Source organism: Perissodus microlepis, chromosome 12, assembly GCF_051167445.1.
Source record: "Perissodus microlepis isolate ML-2025 ecotype Zambia chromosome 12, ASM5116744v1, whole genome shotgun sequence".
NCBI classification, from domain to species: domain Eukaryota; kingdom Metazoa; phylum Chordata; class Actinopteri; order Cichliformes; family Cichlidae; genus Perissodus; species Perissodus microlepis.
The window spans coordinates 36,500,114-36,521,299 of NC_140472.1; the positions used below are offsets into that span (position 1 = coordinate 36,500,114).

The 21,186-nt window shown below is 45.9% G+C and overlaps 2 protein-coding genes across 4 annotated transcripts in view; both read right to left on the reverse strand.

Annotated features, from left to right (window-relative positions):
• Window positions 1-2,027: 2,027 nt before the first annotated feature.
• LOC146376943 (PR domain zinc finger protein 12-like) lies at window positions 2,028-9,681 on the reverse strand. The gene is made up of 6 exons (XM_084947362.1): window positions 9,126-9,681; window positions 7,899-7,964; window positions 7,659-7,783; window positions 6,559-6,714; window positions 5,581-5,695; window positions 2,028-4,610 (listed from the first exon to the last, which is right to left on the reverse strand). The coding sequence occupies exons 1-6, from the start codon at window positions 9,370-9,372 to the stop codon at window positions 4,138-4,140; spliced, it is 1,182 nt and encodes a 393-aa protein (XP_084803488.1). The 5' UTR covers window positions 9,373-9,681; the 3' UTR covers window positions 2,028-4,137.
• A 5,124-nt stretch (window positions 9,682-14,805) lies between these two features.
• Window positions 14,806-21,186, reverse strand: part of LOC146376944 (far upstream element-binding protein 3-like) — a 21,590-nt gene continuing 15,209 nt past the window's right edge. For 2 of the 3 annotated variants that reach the window (XM_084946214.1, XM_084946213.1), the window contains exons 16-19: window positions 19,773-19,841; window positions 19,484-19,555; window positions 18,108-18,211; window positions 14,806-18,019 (exon numbers count right to left, since the gene is read on the reverse strand). In XM_084946214.1, coding sequence (XP_084802340.1) covers window positions 18,011-18,019; window positions 18,108-18,211; window positions 19,484-19,555; window positions 19,773-19,841 — 254 coding nt within the window. In that variant the 3' untranslated portion in view covers window positions 14,806-18,010. The remainder of the gene's footprint in view (window positions 18,020-18,107; window positions 18,212-19,483; window positions 19,556-19,772; window positions 19,842-21,186) is intronic. The other variant, XM_084946215.1, reaches the window with a different exon arrangement.

A 21,186-nucleotide genomic window follows, 5' to 3' on the forward strand; every position in this document is an offset into this window, starting at 1 on the left:
GGGTCCCTCACAGACTGTCGCTGTCCCGGGTTTGTGTTTGCGTGGAACTGTTAGTTATTTCTGGAATGAGGTTTGAGATCTTGTGTATTGTTTCTCTGCTCTGCTCGTATCTGTCTCTCCCTCAGCTCAGTCATGTCTGGGCCTCTGTCTCATGTGCACTGAGATCAGTTTGCTTCCATTATGTTTGTTTGCTCCAGCCGGGCTACGGTTAGGCTGCATGTGGGTCCTCGCTCCACACGTCACTAAACACAGTGATGTGTTTTGTCACCTCACAGCGCACTGTTGTCAGTGCTACTGGTTTCAGTCAGTGTCCTGTTTATTAGGTTGGAGGCCTACACTCAGCTGAGACTGAAGTAGACTTGGATGTCTCGAGACCACTTTTACATGGTCTCGGTCTTGTCTCGGTCTTGCCGTCTCAGATCCACATAGTGGTCGGGAGATCTGGAGTCAACAGTTTCCATGACACACACCGTAACGTTCGATAATGTGTCATTTCAAAAGCATCAGCTCTAAGAGCCGTGCTTACAGAGCGCTTTGTAGTGAATCAGACTCGACTCCCATTGAGCGAGAGCCGCTCCTCACTTAATTTCCTTTGGCTGCTCAGCTCTCACACAGTGGCTCGGCTACGCTCCAATCCCTCCATACTGTGGCCAATCACATGCGAGGATATAGGATAATATCATTGTGTGAAAAACAGAGAGGGTGAGAGTCACGTGGAGCGTGCGTCTGTCCTCTCAGTGAGTGAGTGAGACAGTGGACAGCGGTGAGGAGGGCTGTGCATCGCAAAAACACATAATATGCCCGACACCCGTAAACGAAGCAGCATCTGGCTGCAGTTTAAAGACTTTTTGTCTCGGTCTTGACTCTGTCTCGGTCTTGGTTTAGGCGGTCTTGACTACAAGTCTAGATTGAAGAAGTCACCTGATGATGATGATGATGAAACGTTTCTCCGACTGAAACATCCAGATGAACAGACACATCCTGACTCCAGTACATGCCCACCAGCTAAACTATGCTGCACAGGGAACTGGTCCTTGCTCTGACTCCTCCTATCCCAGCATCTTCCTGTGTCGCACCAACACTAAGCGTCCTTCACAAACATCTATCAGTCCCCCGTGACAGTCGTCTCCACCCACTCCGCCCTGTCTGCACTGTCATCTTCACCTCTACACAACAACAGTTTCATTAAAGACAACAAAAAAATTATTTAAATTCAAACACAAAATCTCTAGCAGTGAAAAGAGGAAATAATCAAAAACCATCGGTGTCACTGACCACTTTGTAATTGTCAGTAAACAAACTTCATGCAGTGTCTGACCTTTTCCTTGTTAAAGCAGCCCAGCCAGTCTCCAACCTTCCCTTCATCTCAAACGTTCTTGAAACAGCTGTAGCTCAGGAGGTCAATCAGGTCATCTACTTATTGGACGTTGGTGGTTCGATCTGGCTGCTCCAGTCTTGGGCAAGACACTGAATTCCCAGTTGATGCCATTGTGTATGTGTGCATGCATGTGTGCGTGTGTGCATGCGTATGTGTGTGTGTGTGCATGCGTATGTGTGTGTGTGTGCATGCGTATGTGTGTATGTGTGCATGTATGTGTGCGTGTGTGCATGCGTATGTGTGTGTGTGTGCATGTATGTGTGCGTGTGTGCATGCGTATGTGTGTATGTATGTGTGTGTGTGTGCATGCGTATGTGTGTGTGTGTGCATGCGTATGTGTGTATGTGTGCATGTATGTGTGCGTGTGTGCATGCGTATGTGTGTGTGTGTGCATGCGTATGTGTGTGTGTGTGCATGTATGTGTGCGTGTGTGCATGCGTATGTGTGTATGTGTGCATGTATGTGTGCGTGTGTGCATGCGTATGTGTGTGTGTGTGCATGCGTGTGTGTGTGTGTGTGCATGCGTGTGTGTGTGTGTCACCAAGTGCTTCCTCACTGGAGGTTGTCAGATTGTTGGGTTTTCTCTGTATTATTGCAGGGTCTTTACCTTTACCTTAGCTCACAGTTGTCCTGAGGCGACTGCTGGGTGAAGATGAGATACAGTAACACTTTATTAAGAGTATATAGGCTCAAATACAGTGTCCCTTTTAGAAGTCAACATACTTCATTACCAATACATGTGCCATATATGACCTTCTACATATACATATACAGAGATAAAGTGACAATAGAATTATGTTCTGGGCACATCTCGTGTTTATATTCACATTGTTATCTTTGACGATGCTAATTTACACAGCAGGAAAAAAGGCCTGACAGCTAGTTGTCAGTTAACAGGCTCAGTCAGTTATTAGTGTCTCTTGTCATCATTCTGAGCATCATATACACAAATCAGGCCTCAGGGTAAAAAGTGGGGAAGGGATAAAATTACAGTTCTCTTTTTTTCTATCAAACATATCTGTTAGCCCGTTTAGGCCTGCTAATTAGTTAGCATCACAGCTAAAACATTATCAGCATTAATAATGAAAAAACAGTAAAACATGCTAAATTTCAGACTCTACTTACTCTAATAAGTGGTGAACTTCTTCAGAGGGATTTAATGACTTTTTAGCAGACTGATTTGTTGGTCAGTGATGTGTTTGTAGCTAACATGTTAGCATGCAGCTAATGCTGCACCAAATATCAAAACACAACTTCCTTCTTCAGTGGTGAGCATGAGATAAAATACATGAATGTATTCATTAGCCTGCTAATTTGCCTTAGCAGGCTAATACATTTGTATGAAACTATCTGTAACTACCACGGTATGTTAGGCTAGCAGGTACCATTTAAGCTTAAAATGTTTAAAACTAAAACTTTTAGAGTGAAAGTAAAATGATGCTCTACATTTAAAATTTTCATTTGAGCTTTTTTTAATTAAATACATAACGTGTAAGCTAAAGTGCTAGCGTGGTGGCTACTGCTGCATAACAAGGCTAAAGTGTCAATAAAGTTGCTCTGAAAATAGATGAATGTAGTCACAAATAGTTATTTTATAATTAACTCAACAAACTAACACATTACTACTGAATTAGTATTCAGGCACAGCATGCAGTCCTGTGAAAAACTGAGTCCACCCCACGCTTCAGCGGTAAGTAAAACCAGCATTCATTCATGCACAGCTCTCTGAGGTCTGGACTTTGACTGGACCGCTGCAGCAGCTCCATTCTTGTCTTTTCCAGCGGTTCTGCTGCAGGTTTCCTGCTGTGCTTGTAATCAAAGTCCGGTTTGGTCCAAGCTTTAGCTGTGAGACAGACGGCCTCACATGTGAATACTTTGGCATACAGAGGACTTCATGGTTCATTCAGCGAGCCACCGTGCTGACAGTTGGTACGAGGTCTTGGTGGGGTTTGGAAACCTAAACTGAGAAGAGGCTTTCTCCAGTAACCCTTCCATCCAAACAAAGGGTGGACTTAGGATTTCACAGACTGTGTTGTTGTTCATCAGATTTAAATCATTTTGAAACCAGCTAAGCAGCAGATATGTCGTGTACTTTCTTTTCACTGTGACCACACCTGGACAAACTGACCAGGTGGACTGTCTACCAGAAACTCAGTGTTGTCCTCTGAAGAAGTCTGAGTGTTGAAAGACTTGGCGACTGTAGCATCTTCTTCTTGTTTTCACACATACATGACATCCTTTAACAGAGAAGCTGGAGCATGCAGACCAAAGCACGGCACACGTAAGCTCACAGACACAGATTCAAACGTACATGAAGGACCGAACACGACTCGTCATGCAACAGGAGCATGCATCTTTTGTTTCAGCTTGTCCTCATGAAGCAGCGCATTCAGAACAAACTGTACCAGTGGGTGGGGTACGGGGGGCGGAGGGTCATATGTCGGCTAAAACTCGTTTCCATGCACGTAACAGCGCCCCCCGGCCCCCCATAGGAAGTGCCCTGGGTTGGGTGATGGAGCTGCTGGATGTTTGGAGGAGGACGTTTGTTTGTTGCCAGAGGTGAGTTTAATGACGAAGCTTTGCTTTTTCTTATTGTTGCTGTTTCTGCAGAAGACGATGGCGCCCTCTAGTGGTTGGTTGGAAACATCTCTCTGTGATTGGTTGATGAGACGTGAGCAGGTTCCTGTCTTATTTCCAGCCTGAAACGTGTCCATGTGCACGTCAGTTATTTCAGCTCGTCTCCTCTCGCCGTCGCCCCATCACAGCACCATGGTGGGTATGTGGTGAACCAGCGACGCTGGGTGAGGCACGGCGGTCAGCTGGGGAGGGTGAGGAGGAGGCGGCGAGTGTGTCGAGTGCACCCCGCCTCCTCCTCCCACCACCAGTACACCTCCTCCTGGGGCGGCGCTGTCCCCCGTGGGGCGGTGCCTGGCGCTCTTCTGGTGCGCCCGCAAACCAGCCAGCTGCGAGTACGCGGACTGGCAGACGTGGCACTTGTAAGGGCGCTCTCCGGTGTGCAGCCGGACGTGGTTCCTCAGCGTGGACGACTGGCTGAAGCGACGGTTGCAGAAGCGGCAGACAAACGGCTTGTCCAGAGTGTGGATGCGCATGTGGGAGCGAAGGTTGCTGCGAGAGTTGAAGCCGCGGTGGCAGATAACACATCGCATGCGCCCCAGACTGGTGGAAGAGGTGGAGGTTGTGGAGGTGGAGCCTTCACAGGTGTGGAAATCATCTGCAGAGAAGAAGAAGAGCTTCAGACTGAACTCTGAGACCACCCTCTCACCTGTGGAGAGGAACCTTTCAATTCAATTCAACTTTATTTATACAGCACCAAATCACAACAACAATCGCCTCACAGCCCTTTATGTTGTAAGGTTCTGCTGGAGGGAGTGTTTCCTTCCCACTGTCACTGTCAAGCTTCTGCCCCAACAGCACCTCTCTGAAACTTGGCTGCTGCTGCTTCTTCTTCTTCTTCTTCTTCTTCTTCTTCTTCTTCTTCTTATTATTATTATTATTATTATTATTATTATTATTATTATTATTATTATTATTATCATTATTATAACATTAAATATGTATGGAACTATATATATGTTATTTATTTTTCCTATAATAATGATTATTAGTTCTATGAATAGCAATCCAACAATAATATATTTGAACATATATGCATTTAATTTTTAATTTGTCATTTTATTATATTATTATTATTACTACAAATTTTAAATGTGTACACTTTTATACTAATGTGTACTTTAACTGCAATATTACAATGATATACTTATATTATCCATTATAATACACACACACACACACACACACACACACTTTTAATAAAACCAAATATAAAATATACATTTACTTTTTAAATGGTTATTATTCCAGACTGATTAAAGATAAATTAAATATACATTATTTTTCACACACATTCATAATAATATTAATTTTTATTTTCCAAAATAATATTTTATATCTGAAAGAACTTCATGTGTAATAATAATAATAATAATAATAATAATAGTAATAATAGTAACAGTGTGATGGATTAAGGCCCTTTCGATGACTCCAACACAGATTTAATAAAATATCAATGAAACAATATTTTTGCTGCTGTTTTCAGGGTTCTTGCAGGGCTGCTGGATGTTTGGCTAACTGAGTAGATTTATGAATGACCTCACTGATCAATAATCAATAATGATTACCGCTCTTGGTCTTCTTGCTCTGTTCGTCCTCTCCTCCAGGAATTCCAGGGATTCCCAGGAATGTGTTGTGAGAGTTTCCGTACCAGACGAGCAGCTCCTGGTCGGGAGGGATGGTCTGAGGAGGGAAGAGAAAAGAGGAAGAGCAATAAATACTTGAATCAGCGTTTACTTTATCATAGCAACATTACTGCGTTTCATTATCACAGTATTATTGTTTTATTGTAAATATTTGATTCTTTCTTTCAAACTTGTCATAAATTCTGAAACATTTTCGGAATTTCTGTTTTTCTTTTCTTCAGTTCAAATCTATTTAAATTTCAGCTGCATGTCGTTAACCTTCGAGCATCCAGAACCGCCGGAGTGGAGGGGTACGCTCAGACACCTGAAGGAGCCGGTCGAAGAACGGCGCCTGAAATCAGGCCGAGCTTCATCGCTCAAGGATTTATGTTAGAGAACAGGTGACGGCAGCGCGCTGAAGCTTCCCATGTTTCCTTCACATGGATCTGGAGTCTTCTCAGGCTGATCTGAGATCAGAAGCTTTTCCAAACATGATGAAGCGACGTGGAATAACCACCACCCTCCTCTGCTCCACTGCTGTTTTGGCTGTTTTGGTTGTTTCTGTAGTTGCTGTGCTGCTTCAGTGACCTTTGTGTGCACGTTTATGGTGTAAGTCAAGAGGCGTGTAGAGTCTGTAGAGGTGTGCAGTGATGTTGGGTTTACTCACTGAAACATGGACGTCTTCCTTTATTTATTCCTTTGTTGTTCCAGCAGGCGGTTTGATAAAAGAAAAGATAAATACTTCTGAGCAGACATGAGGAGGAAAAGATCCGTGAACCACCAAGAACCTCAGCCTCCAAACCACCAACATCTCACCGTGAACGCAGGTGTACATGTACCTGGGTCACATGATGTCACCCTGCAGGTGGAAGCAGGTGCGATGATACCTGAGGAGCTAGAACATGACCGAGTTTCACTAACCTCCACCGCCTTGTAGAAGATGCTGCTGCCGATCTGGACCACCTCGAGGTTCTGCTCCTGCTCGTTCCTCGCACACTTGATGTACGTCATCCAGCTCCTCTGGTCCTCCTGACTCGCATCGATAAAATACCTGACTGTGCCGTCCTCATTAAACACCTGAGGAGGGAGGCAGGAAGAAGAAAGTAAACACCATTTCCAGCTAAAGTCATTAGTTTAGTGTTCTCACTGGGTGGTTATTTCAAAGACCTCATACACAGATAATAACTAAGCTTTTTGACATGCTAACCAGTGGAACTGCATATGAGGATCAGTTAACAGTTAGTTATCATCATGCTAATCTGTTGGTTCAGTTATTTTAATAGCAAGCTAAGAATCAGCATATAAGTTTGTAAGTTAGATTAGCCATGTAACTTGTTGCAAGTAGTTGGATAGTTAACAGTTAACCATGTTGTTGATAAACCAATTAGCTGGCTAGGTAGCAATTGACTTGTTAGTTAGGCGTGAGCTAGCTAGTATGCTAAAATCAAGTCACTAAACTTCTTAACCAGCAAACTTTAAGTAAATACTGAGGTTAGTCTGTAAAGGTTCAGCCAGCAGCTAGTTAACACTGGAAATAAGCTGGAAGACTCGATGGTTAGCATTGAGTTAGCCTTCAGGTATTTATTTAGCAAGTATGTTTGCATTTAGCCAGCCACTTGCTCGCTGTGAGTTTTAAAAGTTGACTGGCTGTAGAGTTAGCGGGGAGCTCGTTACTAGTAGGTGACTAATTAAGTAGAGTGTTAAAATTGAGTGAGTCAGTCTGACAGCTGATAGAAAGTCGGCAGACTTCTTGGCCCCAGAATCAAGCCTTGGGGAACTCCACATGGGGGCAACACTGAACCTAAAACCTTCCTCTAACAAAGACAAGGTTTTTTGTTTTTAATGATTTATTTATTTATTTTTGAGGAACACAAACAGCTGCTTTCCAGTAGAGGATAACGAAGGGTTATTTTTCATTATGAAACACACAAAGCTGCTCTAGAAAAAAAATCCAAGGAAAAAGAAAGACACCAAAACATGAGAGCTGGGACAGAGCAGTCTGAACGTGAACGTCGCCTCACCTCCCACATCAGGTTGTTGTTCTTGTACAGGTCGATGTGTTCAGGTGACACCAGGCGTCCGGTGAACGGACCCATCTCTGTCCCCGCTTTGATCCAGGTTTTAGAGAAAATGCCCAGACCTTCTCCTGGGACGACAGAAAACAGTAAAGAGAGGGCGTAAGTAGAACACGGCAACGGTGATCTGCGGCTGGTCTTTAAAGAGAGACCAGCAAACCCACAGAGGTTTACAGGTGAGCTTACCTGGGACTGAGCTCTGAGCGATGATCACCTCACTGGGTAAAACCAGGCTGGACAGCTTCTGCACCTCTGGACACAAACACAGCGCGCAGATTTTCATGTCAACATGTGTCACTCCTGCTTCTACAATTGGAATTCAAAAATGAAAATAGAAATGACAGCGCTGCTTCGAACTTTTTAAACGCATTTTAAACTGCGTCGGAAACGCTCGGAGCGCATTTTTCTGCCGGTTTATGGATGAAAAAGTCCCCGAAAGATGAATACCTGATGGAAGCAGCAGGAAATGTTCCCGAGAACACGTCTACAATCAGGAAAAACCCCCGGGACATTATACGGGAGAGCGGAAGGAGCGCGCGGGGAGAGAAAAGCGGGAGTAAAGGCGTGAAGATGAAAGCTGAGGCCGCCGCGGGAAAACGCGACACGTCCGTCGGAGAGTTGACCCGGAGCATCCACCCGAAGCCCGGCCGCTCCTCCTAAATTATCCCCAACGAACTTCACCCAGAACGGAAACGAATTTCACAATAAAATCACATTAAAATAAAAAAGAAGTGAGCGCGCGACAGCGAGAAACGGGCCGCGGCTCGCGCTTTGAAATAGAAAGAACACGGACGTGATTACCGATCAGCAGCCAATCAGTCAGCAGCTGTTTGTTCATTAACAAATCATCCAAAGAATTTGATCAAATCTGATCAGTTATTGATGAGGATAATTAGCAACAAACAAACAAGAATTAATATTTTAATTCCTTATTTAAACAGTTTAACAGATTTATTTTAAATACGAGTTTAAAGGTTAAATTAAATCTTTTTTCTGTTTCATTAAAGATTTTTTATCTTTTTCGTTTTAGGCTCCAAAATTAAAATTTATGCGACACTTGTGTAAATATATACAAATATTTACAAATATTTGTAAATATAGAGAATAAATAAAACGAGTAAAAAAAACAGAAGAATAAATGTGATCTATTATTATTATTATTATTGTTGTTGTTGTTGTTGTTGTTGTTGTTATTATTAATAATAGTATTATAGTAGTAAATAATATTTTGTGTGTTTGTTTGTTTTTTGTGTTGTGTGATGTGTGGACATACTGCAAATCAATTTGCCATTGGAGACAATAAAGTTACCACTGACATTATTATTATTATTATTATCATTATTATTATTATTAGTATTATGGCTTGTTGTTATCTGGTGTCTCCGTTTCTGAGCTGTACGGTTGGTCACTGACCTCCGGAGAAGGACTGCGCGAGCACCTCGGCGGTGAACGCGGTCTTGGGGCTCGCGCTCGGGGCGGTGCGGTCCTCGTGCTGCAGGTGATGCTGGTGCGGGTGGTGCTGCTGCTCGCCCAGCACGTGCCTCCAGCGGCCGTACAGGAAGCTGTGCAGGATGTCCGAGGTGATGATGTCCGCGAGGGACAGCGGAGGCTTGAAGCCCGGCTTCAGGCCCAGAGAGGAGCCGGGCAGCACGGAGCCCATTGCGGGGAGAGCCGAGGGGAGAGCCGGGGTCAGAGCCGGGGTCAGGGAGAAATCCTCCCGCTGAACAAATTAAAAAAAAAAACCACAGTCAAAAACTCCTGTTTTACACCGACCGAGGAGCGAGGAGGAGACAGGAGCAGAGGAGAGCAGAGGAGCAGCTTGCGTGTCTCAGTCAGAGGTGAAGTTAAAATCCTGAGAGGAGCAGGAGCAAAGCGGGCGCGGGCCGTGTGGGGGGGTCTTTATATGGAGCTCCATCACCTCCTCCTCCTCTAACAGAGGGAGGGGGGAATCCTGCACGCGCTGTTATTGGCTCCGTTTACAGCTCGGCTCGTGACACCGACACCCCACCGGGAGGAGCGGAGCCGGGCCGGTACTGGACCGAGGCCCCGCGGAGGTCCAAGCCCTCTTAGGGGGCAGGTGTTAGGGGCAGGTGTTCACGCATGCGCAGGTCAGCTTCCTGGCGCGTGTTTCAGAGCTCACCTGCTCATGCCTGAAGGCAGGGTTGGTAGTTTGATTTCAGCCCGCAGGTCAGGCTCATGGGCAGCTGATCAAACAAACAGCGATCAAACAGCTGATCGTTAAAAACAAAAACAGGAAATATTTCAGTTTACAACCACGTCACAAAACTGGGCGGAGACTAAAAGCGATAAAAAAAAATCAAATCCATCAATCAAATATGAGAAAAATAATCCTAACATCAGACTGAGACCCGCCCACAGCTCAGAAACTGTTACTGATGATAAACTGATGACTGATACATTGTTATCATTTTAATCAAGCTGACACAACAAATGCAGATGAATGTAAAATGTGTCATTTGTGTGTTTGAAATTCAATCAAACACAGATTTCTTCTGTTTAACAGGTTTGAAAATGAAGCGCAGGAATGTGTGTGTGTGTGTGTGTGTGTGTGTGTGTGTGTGTGTGTGTGTGTGTGTTTGGGGGGCTGAGTGACAGAGCAGAAAAACCGATTAGAGGACAACAGCTGCTTTCTTCATCACCTCCTCCTCATCCTCCCGCTGTCTCTCAACAGGATTATGATTCTCTCGCTCACTCTGATCTGTATTTATGAGCTTTTAAACATTTATTGTCCTCACACACACACACACACACACACACACACACACACACAGCGTCATGAAGTGTGTGTGTGTGTGTGTACCTGTCTAGCTATCTTGGTGAGGACCAAAATCTGCATTCTACTTTACTTGTGAGAACAGTCACTTGTGAGGACACACTCCTCACAAGTTTGAAGCCCTTTTGAGGCTCAAAATGTGGTTTTAGTGTCAGGGTTACAATTAGGTTATGGTCAGGTTTAGGGTCAGGCATTCATCTTTAATGGTTAGGGAAAGCATTATGTCAATAAAGGTCCTCACTAAGATAGCTGAACGGGGTTGTGTGTGTGAGTGATCTTAATATTTGTGCTTATTTGAATGTAAATATAAAATCTGACATCAATCTGCTCCGGGACTCCTCGGTGAGTCCTCGGTGTCTCCTCCCGGGCTCGGTGACTCCTCCGGCGGCCTCGGCCCCGGGTCTCACCCGCCGCGCGTTCCCGGAGCAGAGCAGGGTTTTGCTGACGGGGACGCGCATGTATTGAAGCGGACACGCTTTAATGAGCTTCTCCGACAAAAAGGCCCGTGAGCGTGCCCGGTGTCCTCGCGCCTTTATCCCGCTCTTCACGGCCAATCAGGATCCACTTTAGGCGGGAAGTCAGGGGCGGGGGGGCGGCAGGTGACTGGCACGCGTGAAGACAAGAGGGGGAGGCGGGGAGGAGGTGAAAGGAGAGGTGAGGAAGAGGTGGTGGGAACGCGCACAAATGGCGCACTGATATTGTTCCGCTAACGTGATTAAGCAGCGCTGCGGCCTCATTAGTATTCATGCGGCGCGCAGACGGAGCCGCAAATAATCCGCGTTTAAAAGTGCGTTAATGAGCTCAGCTGCGCGAGACCCCCCCCCGCTCCGAGCCTCATCATCACCACCACCATCATCATCCTCCTCTGCTGTCAGAGGTCAGTCGTGATCATCTTTCTGACCTGTTAAATTCAGTTTTCAGGTGTTTTTGGAGACAAACCTGAGCCCTGCTGCGTGAGACTGTAAATAAAAGATGGCGTTAAACGTGATCTTCTGAGGCTGTTGTCTCCGCCCTCCTCTCACCAACGACCACACAGAACCACCCCAATGGGAGGTCGATCCGAGTTCGGCTCAACGTATCGGCATGTTTCAGTGTTCCATGCGTGGAGCTGCTCAGGTTCAGGTTCTGGTTCGTTGTAAGTTGGAAAGTGTAACTTGAGCTCTGTCAGGTGTGTTCAGGCTGTAATAGAGTACATGTGCTGCACACTTACGTTTCTAAGACGAACCGATGCTTAGAAATGTTTCTGCTCCGCGTGGTCATGTGACCCGGGGTGCTGAGGGGGAGCGTCTCCTCGGTCCTTATTTCTTCATCGTTTTCGAGGTTTCAAGACAAATTTTTACACATTTCATTCTTCTCGCCTCACGCTCCTTCAACATGGTTTCAAGCGGAGGTCAAAGTTCAGCAGGGAGCTGCGAGCACAATTCAAACATGAGTCTGACTGAGGTTCAGTGTAGCGCAGAACAACGCCTCCGAGTGCTGCGGACACGCTGTGGAACAACCAGGTGAGCATCTCTATGACGTCGCTCACATCAGGTGCACATCTGGTCTGCAGCTGTTCAGTAACAGAGGACGATGACGTCGCTCACTGTGCATCCAGTCTGTGACATCACTCATATGTATGTTCTCATTATTATTATTTTATGTTATCATCACTTAAGTTACACTTTAACTTTGGTGCCAACGACAGTAAGTGTCAGTCTGCCGTCCAGCTGTTTGGGCTGGTGTGTGTGCACGGAGGGGTGGGGGGTACAGACATGGAGGTACGTGTCAAAGACAAGTCACGCTTCCTTTGGAAGGATGTTCACCTGCTCACATCAAAGCTTTTTCCTCATTTCAAACTCAAAAGATGAAGCAGCAACTGCGGGAGCGTCCACAAACACAAGCAAACAAAGCCTGGATGATGAACGAGGCGTCACGCTGCTCTGTAACCTCGGCTCTTTGCCTCGTGAAGGGTTAATGTTCATTGTAATGTTCTGTCATATCAGCGGGACAAACATCGACCGCAGGACTGAAACCGCACGAGTGCAGGCTTTTAGAGCAGCGCATTAATGAACACTGAGTCACGCGTCCACATACTTCTGCCCCCTGCAGCGAGGCTGGCAGACAGATTATTGGCCTGCTGGTCTCCGAGCTTCGGGGAAAAGGTTTGGACTGGATCCAGATCACCATTACTTTAATGTTTAATCAGGCCTGCCACAGACTCAGGGTTCATCTGTACTTACCGAGCTGCTTCCTGTACTTTACGACCGCCAACACTCTCCTCTGCACCGCAGCGCACACTCACGCCGGTCCAGCTGTCTCTGTGAGGACCCGCGGCAATATAATGCAACATCGGGACTGTGGCGCTGACCCTGAACTGGATTCTACCGTGAGCGCGAAACATGTTCAAATACTCAGCCCCTGTGCAGGTGCCTGAGGATGGCACACTAAAACCTTCCATAAAGTCATCAGACGATAAGGAAACGTCCTCATTCTTTGATAAGTTAACAAAAGAATTGATAGCTGCCAGTTTCATACTGAATAATTACTGAAGTGCTGCACTCAGTGACTGCAGGGTCCCCTGAGGACGCTAATGACACCACAGTCCCCACAAAGGTACATATACGAGTACACCTACACTGGCAGTAATAACAGAGCTCTCACTTTCCCCCCCATCTTCATCACTTGAAACATTTTTCACTCTGTTCAGCGCAGTGGGAACAAACGCCTGTCAGTCAGCTTCAGGTTTACAAAAATAACGCCGTCTCGTCACGCTCATCGTGAAACCGATGCCATCTCTGAAACTTGTTGCTCCTGCAGGAGGCCGTGTTGGGGCGGGGCTTTTAACTCTGCTCAGGTGCCCGGCGCCTCGAGCTGCAGACCTGATGGATCACCGTTATTGATCCCCGGGGATCTGCAGGCGTGTGATTACAGTAATGCCCTAATGATGGATGACATCAGGCCGTCACTCAGACCATCTGTCTGCGCTCCGGGAACATGAATAAATGATAACTCCCACTTTTCATGTGAGAAGAGCTGCTATGTATTTGTGAGGACCAACTCCACACCAGCTAATGAAAATTCAGGATCTAACAGACGAACAGAAAAATGTCTGAAGTCTGAGCTACAGCTTTGACCCAAGATGTCCCAGCTTTCCTCAGATGGCTTCAGGAATCCTCCCGGGTCTTCACAAACATCCGGCTGAAAACTTTAAATGTTGCAGGTTCTGAAGGTCCGCCTCTGTGGCAAACATGTTTTAACTGGAAGTTTGAAATCCATCTGAAAGATTTGGATCGGTTGGCTGAGGCGCAGACTGCAGAGGGAGCGCTTTATAGTCTCTGAACTGGCTCCACAACGGTTCTCACTTTCAAATGTGAAGACTTGGGGCAATTCGGATCGGATGATTCCAGCACAGCAACGAGTTAAGGTCAGTAAGAGTAAACCTTAAATCAGTTTCCTGATAGCAGAAACATCAATGCCACGTTTGGCAGTTATGGCTCAGATATGGCAAACTCAGCCTAGTGTGGGTCAAAGGAAGCTGTTTCTATGGAAACGATGAGTTTGGTTGTGTTGATGCAGTCATCCAGGTAAGGAAATCCCAAAAGGTTGATTCTGTTCATCTGGATGTTTTCAGTGAGAGAAACGTTTCCTCATCATCAGGTAACTCCTTGAGTCTCAGCTGACTGCAGGGTTCAACCTTATGCACAGGACATTGTGCTGGGAGGTCAGTTTATCATCATTAATATGCAAACCCTTCACACAGAGTTGTGGGGCGGCTGCAGCATTGTTCATCAGTGCTGCATGTGTCAGCCATTGTGCAGATGTCCTGTTTATAAGGTTGAACCCTGCAGTCAGCCAACACTGAAGGAAACGTCCAGATGAACAGAATCAAGTTTTTTGGATGGTTTGCTGCTTGTTTACAGGCTGCTGTGGGAACCGGTCACCAAGGTTCTCTCAGCACTGCTGTTTGAGAACATCTGGGCAGGACTTGTCCGGAGCAGCGGCCGTCCACGCAGTCCACCACGCAGCTCTGAGACCGCAGCTCGTTCACGTTGACCCCATCTGAAGAGGCTGAACCTAAAATAACACCAAGCACAAACTGACGGGCGGTTTCTGTTTCAGACCTGCTCCAGAACTAAAGCACTGGGTTTGCATCAGAAGTGTCAGAACTCTTTAAAGGGAAGCTCGTCAAATGTCACAGCGGGTTTATGTAGAGATGGAACAAAGACTTCATGAGAGGAGATGAACAGGTTTGTCACGTGGCTGCAGCTCTCAGCAGCTGAATGTTTGATGTGAATGCACGTCACAAAGACACAGTCAGAAAGAATGAGCCCATTTATTAACCCTCATGTTAATCATCATCCTCGACCACCGACAGTCTCGTGGCTCGGGTTCATACACAACTCTATCTGTCAATAGAATCTAATAGAAAAATCTGCAGGTTACAGTTAGGACGTCTGTCCATTAGAAAAACAACAGAAACCATAAAACCAAAAAGCTCCCCGTCCCCCCTTCAGGACCGGGATCGGGACTGGGAAGTTCTAGGCCAGAGTGGAGCGAGCGTCGTGTCCGGTTCAGGTCCTGAGACGCTGCGAGAACCGGACACCAGGCCGGCGTCCGCTCCACCGTTAACAACTCCGGGGGGGGGGTTAACCCCTTCACTATAGCTCCCCACGCCTCGGAGCGGCCACAACAACGAGCTGCGGGACTTCAACACGCCTGCGACGACAACACTCAGCTCGTCTGGTCCAATTACAGGCGTGTTGAAGGTGGCGGCGTCCAGACGGGAACAGGCGAGGAGAGGAGAGAGAGACAGTTAGCCTAGCAGTCTTGAGAATATAACACATATTCAGCTTCGGTTAGACACGACACGTGAATTAAACAATATCATCTTTAACAAAGTACATTTTAACTGGAGAGCACCCGCCAGAGTGGAAATTTACACAAACCATATCATCACATCGACAAAATGAATATTCATAACAGATTTAAATAGACCCCTGAACAGGAGAACTCATTATTATCGTCATTATTATCAGCATCATCATCATCACACATACACGAAGCAGAAGCACTGATTCAACGACAACCAGATCTCCCTCGACAAGACAAACCTCTCTGTGGTCCGACACGCACAACGTTCAGAGAACTGCTCTGCCAACACGCACACAGCGCCGAGCCGACGCACAAAATGAGCCAAAACGCACACATTTTCATTAAACGCTCAGCTAACAAACAAAACTTATAACAGCACACAGCGCTAGCATACATACGCTAACACGCACGCAAAGTTTAGCTAAACGTTCAGCTAACACACAGATTAAATTCTTACCACTTGCTTAGCTGATAACGTTCAACTAACAAGGTTTTGCTAGTAGGCAAAAATGATCAGCTAACAAACAGCTAAGTGTAGCACATGTACAGATGAGCACGTTTTTAAAAAGTATCAATGAATGTGAATTTATGCACAAAACAATTTTATTGCTAACTGCATGTTAACGCTAAAGAAACTAATCAGTAGATTCAAAGTCCGGCTGCGTTTGAAAAACAAACAAACAAAAAAACACATTTACAATCTGTGCAAGTATAAAACAGCAACAAAACAATTGTACATTTATTTTGAAGTGTAAACCAGCCCTAATATAAACAGAACATACAGCTAATGTACAGCAGCCGGCTAGTTTGTTTGGCTAACGAACATTAAAGTCGTATTTACCGAGTCACTCGTTCATGCTAGTCATGCGGTTGAATGAGACAGATGGACGTTCAGCCTAGAAACGCTGTTTTTGGCCTTTTGCTAACACATCAGATTACACCATTTAGCAGTAACAGTGTGAGAGCTCATGCTTCCACGTTCAGACATTATCCCGTACAGCTCTACTTTTCTAATATACTTTTCCTCTAAAATGTTCAAAAAATCTCCACGATCTGCATCAGGTTAAATGTTATTGGTCGTTATTTACAGTCTGTGCAACACGTCACGAGCGCAGAGTAACACCAAGTTCCCAAACAGTCACTACTGCTACGTTCCCCACAGCTATACGTAATGTAAGTCGTTAGCCACACAACGTGACGACTGCTGGAACCTGTGAAAGGGATTTTCTGTTCCCTGTATGGCTTTTAGTTAGACTGCCTGACATGTCAGGGAACTTGAAATAAGCTTAGCGCTTCCTGAGATGGAAACGAGGCTTAGAGGTTAGCTTAACCATAAAGCACCTAGGGAACAAAAATGGGAACATATAACCTTGGAACAAAGAAGCCTGAGAACTTAGGAACCTGGAAACTGGGAAGCAACTTTGGGAACATGTGACCTTAGGCATAAATGATCTTGAGAACAATTTTGGGAACGTGGTTTTGTAGACCTACCCGACACCTGGTTAACACACAACAGACAAGCACGGTGTTCAGTTAGCACATTCATTCAGCTAGCCTTTGTAACGTGCGCATAGAAAAAAAACAAACAACCCCACAGCAGCTAACGTAGCGCTCGGACAGCATTTCCATTTACTTACATTCAGCTAACAGGCACCACTTAGCTAACGAAGCACAGCTAACAGAAACATTCACACAGCTGAGGTAACACACACGTTTGTTTAGCTAACACGGAATCGATAACTTCATTGATCAGCTCCTGAAATTTCCTCTAAAAACAAATCAGAAAATAGAAATGCGACCAACAACAACAATAATAAAGTTCACTCAAAGAAAACTTATCTCCACAGACTCGGTCATAAAAGCGGAGGCAGGAAAACGTGGCGGTGACTGGAGGTTAAATCGTGTGAGAATACAAAGCGTTAGACCACAGAGAGATCTGGCTTTAGACAACGCAATACAAGTCGCTATTTATTCATTGTTACATCATAAAAACCTAAAGAAATCACTATAAAGATACAAGAATAAGAGCTATGGTCAAACCAAAAGAAAACAGTAATGCATCATTGCACCTCCAAGTTGGCGACTGAACAGGTAAAATTAGGAGAAACAGACCCAGCGAGCAGATTTAGTACAAAAACTTTACATTTCCATCCGATGTCATTAAAACGGTTTGATGCCAAAATAAAAAACAAACTGAGTCAACACACAGCCTGACGCATGCTTTAAAACATTATCATAACCAAAATAATAATAATAATAATATTAATATCTGATTTTCATACTCAAGACTGCTAAGCCTTATACCGTTTTCTTATTGGAAAATAAAACTAGACAAAATATAGATTATACTGGATTTCGTTTTGTTCAAAGCCACACGGATACATCTTGAAATTCAAGTTTGATAAAAAATAAAAACAAAGAAAAACCAGGTCTACACCGCGGGGAGACCGGAGGCTAGTCCAAAAACATCTGCCTGACAAAATATCGACTTTGTAAGGTTAAAAAACAGAAAGAAAGAGTTCGTGATTTTTCAGTTAATCCTTAGTTTTTCTCTACAAAAGGAGGAGGAAGCGGCAGAGCGTTGCTAGGAAACCCCGATTCGGACGCCATCGACAACCATCCGAGGCCTTCGCCGGTGAGGGAGGAGCCTCTAGTGATCCTGAGGAGACAGGAAGTGACAGTGACATTTAGCCGTCGTGACCAACGGGAGGAGGAGATCGCTGTGAAGCAGAAGCCGCCTGTGTTACCTGTATCTGGGCGGGGTTCCACAGGTAGGGCTGCTGCTGCTGTCTGTAGTATTCTGCTAATGCTGCAGTGTAGTCTGGCACCGAACTCTGCTGAGACGACTGAGCTGCACGCACACGCACGCACACAAACACGCACACACACATTACTTCAAAGCCTCTCGAGCTTTCTAAATCTTTCACTTTGATGTAGTGTGATGTTGTTCATCGCCCCGAATCAGCTGGTTTTACATGCAATGAGGCCAAACTTGACCTTCACACTACACCTGTGCACGCCTACCTTTGTTTTTTAGCTCAAGCTTGTAACGCACGCCTGTCAGCCGCTCAGAGAGAAACGCAGAGAAGTGACTTTTCTTTCTGAGATGGAGGAACAGCCTGAAGCGTCACCAGTGTTGGGGAGTAACAGAGTACATGTACCGCCGTTACGTATTTAAAATACAAAATATGAGTAACTGTATTCTGTTACAGTTTAAAAAGGTGGTATTCAGAATACAGTTACTTGCTGAAATAAAAGGATTACACGGCGGTCTTTTCCTGTTTCATATGTTCGGCTATGCCCTCTCTGTTTTTGGTAATTCCACGCCGGTGGAAACCCAAACAAAACACACATTAAGAGGCTCCAATGTCTGTGTCTCAATCTCACGGCCCACGTCACCTCTACATGTGGCCGCATAATGACGTGAAGAAATATTTTAAAAAATTATTCACAAAAATGACTTAATAAGAAGGCAACAGGCAGAGTGTTACAGGCATCGCCCTGAAGAATGTAGCCTCGTGGGCAGTGTAGTCCAGCTGTAAGTACGCTGTTAAGACTCGACTGTACGCTGTGTTCGTGTTTTCCTCCGAAACAATAAGCTCCGTTGCAGCAGCCTTTCAACGCCTCTCTCTGTCTCTGCTAGCAAAGTCGACCCAGACAACAAAGTAAAGCTAGTTTTCAGCTACGAGCCGACACGAACCCGACGTATTAGCCAGAGGTCCCTTTACTACGGTTCAGAGCCGCGGACCTGTTTTATATACGCGCGGAATAGTTTTCTACACGAGATCGCTGCAAAAAGTGCAGCCTTACCTAATGTCCACCTACTGTTACTCATTTATATTAAGATTTAAACATCTAGCTGGTGTTGGTATGGAGAGTAACCTTCAGTAATAGTAATAAATCACACAGCAATAGTACATTCATGTAGTTGTAAAAAACAAGATAATATATTAAGTAATCCAAAGTAATTCAGAATAGTTACTCTCATCGAGTAACGGAACGGAATACGTTACAAAATACATTTTGGGGCATGTAATCTGTAATCTGTAATCTGTAGTGGAATACATTTTAAATGTAACCTTCCCAACACTGAGCTTCACATACTCAATGACACACATCTTACTCTGTTTCTTGTAGTAGTCCTCCCAGGCCTTACTGTAGTCTGTCATCAAGCTCTGAGGCTGGTTCTGCTGACCTGGACACACACACACACACACACACACACACACACACACACACACACACAGTCAATGTCACTGCTCGGAGCTCAGATACATAAACATCACACATTCATATACAAAATATGTTTCTGTCACAGCTCTGTGTGTGTGTCTGTGTCTGTGTGTGTCTGTGTGTGTCTGTGTCTGTGTGTGTCTGTGTCTGTGTGTGTCTGTGTGTGTCTGTTGACTTGCCTAGCTTCTTATAGTACTGCTCCCATGCTTTAGAGTAGTCCATCTGTCCTGTCTGAGCCATACTGTGACCTACACACACACACAGACACACACACACGGACAGGGACACACACACACAAGTCTTAGCTTCTAGACCAGGGGTGTCAAACTCAAATACACAGTGGGCCAAAATTCAAAACTGGAACAAATTCACGGGCTAATGTTAATATTTATTGAAAAAAAAAAAAAAAAAAAAAAAATCTTCCCCCAGATATAAGAATGAATCTTTTCTTATGGACTCAAACAAGTTTTGCTGAAAAACTGAATATGGAACAAGCAAAGCTTAATACTAAACAATATATATATTAGCTGTATAATACCAGCAGGCCAGCTCTGATAGTAATTTGGTGTGGCTTCACGGGCCAAATGTAATTAGGCTGCGGGCCAAATTTGGCCCACGGGCCAGAGTTTGACACCTATGTTCTAGACTAAACAAAGGCTGTGTGTGTGTCCCTGTCCGTGTGTGTCCCTGTCCGTGTGTGTGTGTGTGTGTGTGTCCCTGTCCGTGTGTGTGTGTGTCCCTGTCCGTGTGTGTGTCCCTGTCCGTGTGTGTGTGTCCCTGTCCGCGTGTGTGTCCCTGTCCGTGTGTGTGTGTGTCCGTGTGTGTGTCCCTGTCCGCGCGTGCGTGTCTGTGTGTGTCCCTGTCCGTGTGTGTGTGTGTGTGTGTCCCTGTCCGTGTGTGTGTGTGTGTGTCCCTGTCCGTGTGTGTGTGTCCGTCCCTGTCCGTGTGTGTCCGTGTGTGTGTGTGTGTGTGTGTCCCTGTCCGCGCGCGTGTGTGTGTGTGTCCCTGTCCGCGCGTGCGTGTGTGTCCCTGTCCGCGCGTGCGTGTGTGTCCCTGTCCGTGTGTGTGTCCGTGCGTGTGTGTCCCCGTGTGTGTGTCCCTGTCCGTGTGTGTGTGTGTGTCCCTGTCCGCGCGTGTGTGTCCCTGTCCGCGCGTGTGTGTCCCTGTCCGCGCGTGTGTCCGTGTGTGTGTCCCTGTCCGTGTGTGTGTCCGTGTGTGTCCCTGTCCGTGTGTGTGTCCGTGTGTGTCCCTGTCCGTGTGTGTGTCCGTGTGTGTCCCTGTCCGTGTGTGTGTCCGTGTGTGTGTCCGTGTGTGTCCCTGTCCGTGTGTGTGTCCGTGTGTGTCCCTGTCCGTGTGTGTGTCTGTCCGTGTGTGTCCCTGTCCGTGTGTGTGTGTCCCTGTCCGCGCGTGTGTCTGTCCGTGTGTGTCCCTGTCCGTGTGTGTGTGTCCCTGTCCCTGCGTGCGTGTGTGTCCCTGTCCGTGTCCGCGCGTGCGTGTCCCTGTCCCTGTCCGCGCGTGCGTGTGTGTCCCTGTCCGTGTCCGTGCGTGTGTGTCCCTGTCCCTGCGTGCGTGTGTGTCCCTGTCCGTGTCCGC

Excerpts from the sequence above, each read along its gene's own strand:
- LOC146376943 (XM_084947362.1), bottom strand. The coding sequence starts at position 9,372 with ATGGGCTCCGTGCTGCCCGGCTCCTCTCTGGGCCTGAAGCCGGGCTTC. Across the intron at positions 7,965-9,125 it reads CGCGCAGTCCTTCTCCGGAG|AGGTGCAGAAGCTGTCCAGC; the intron begins GTCAGTGACCAA and ends GTTTGTGTCCAG. Across the intron at positions 4,611-5,580 it reads GAGCAAGAAGACCAAGAGCG|ATGATTTCCACACCTGTGAA; the intron begins GTAATCATTATT and ends TCTTCTCTGCAG.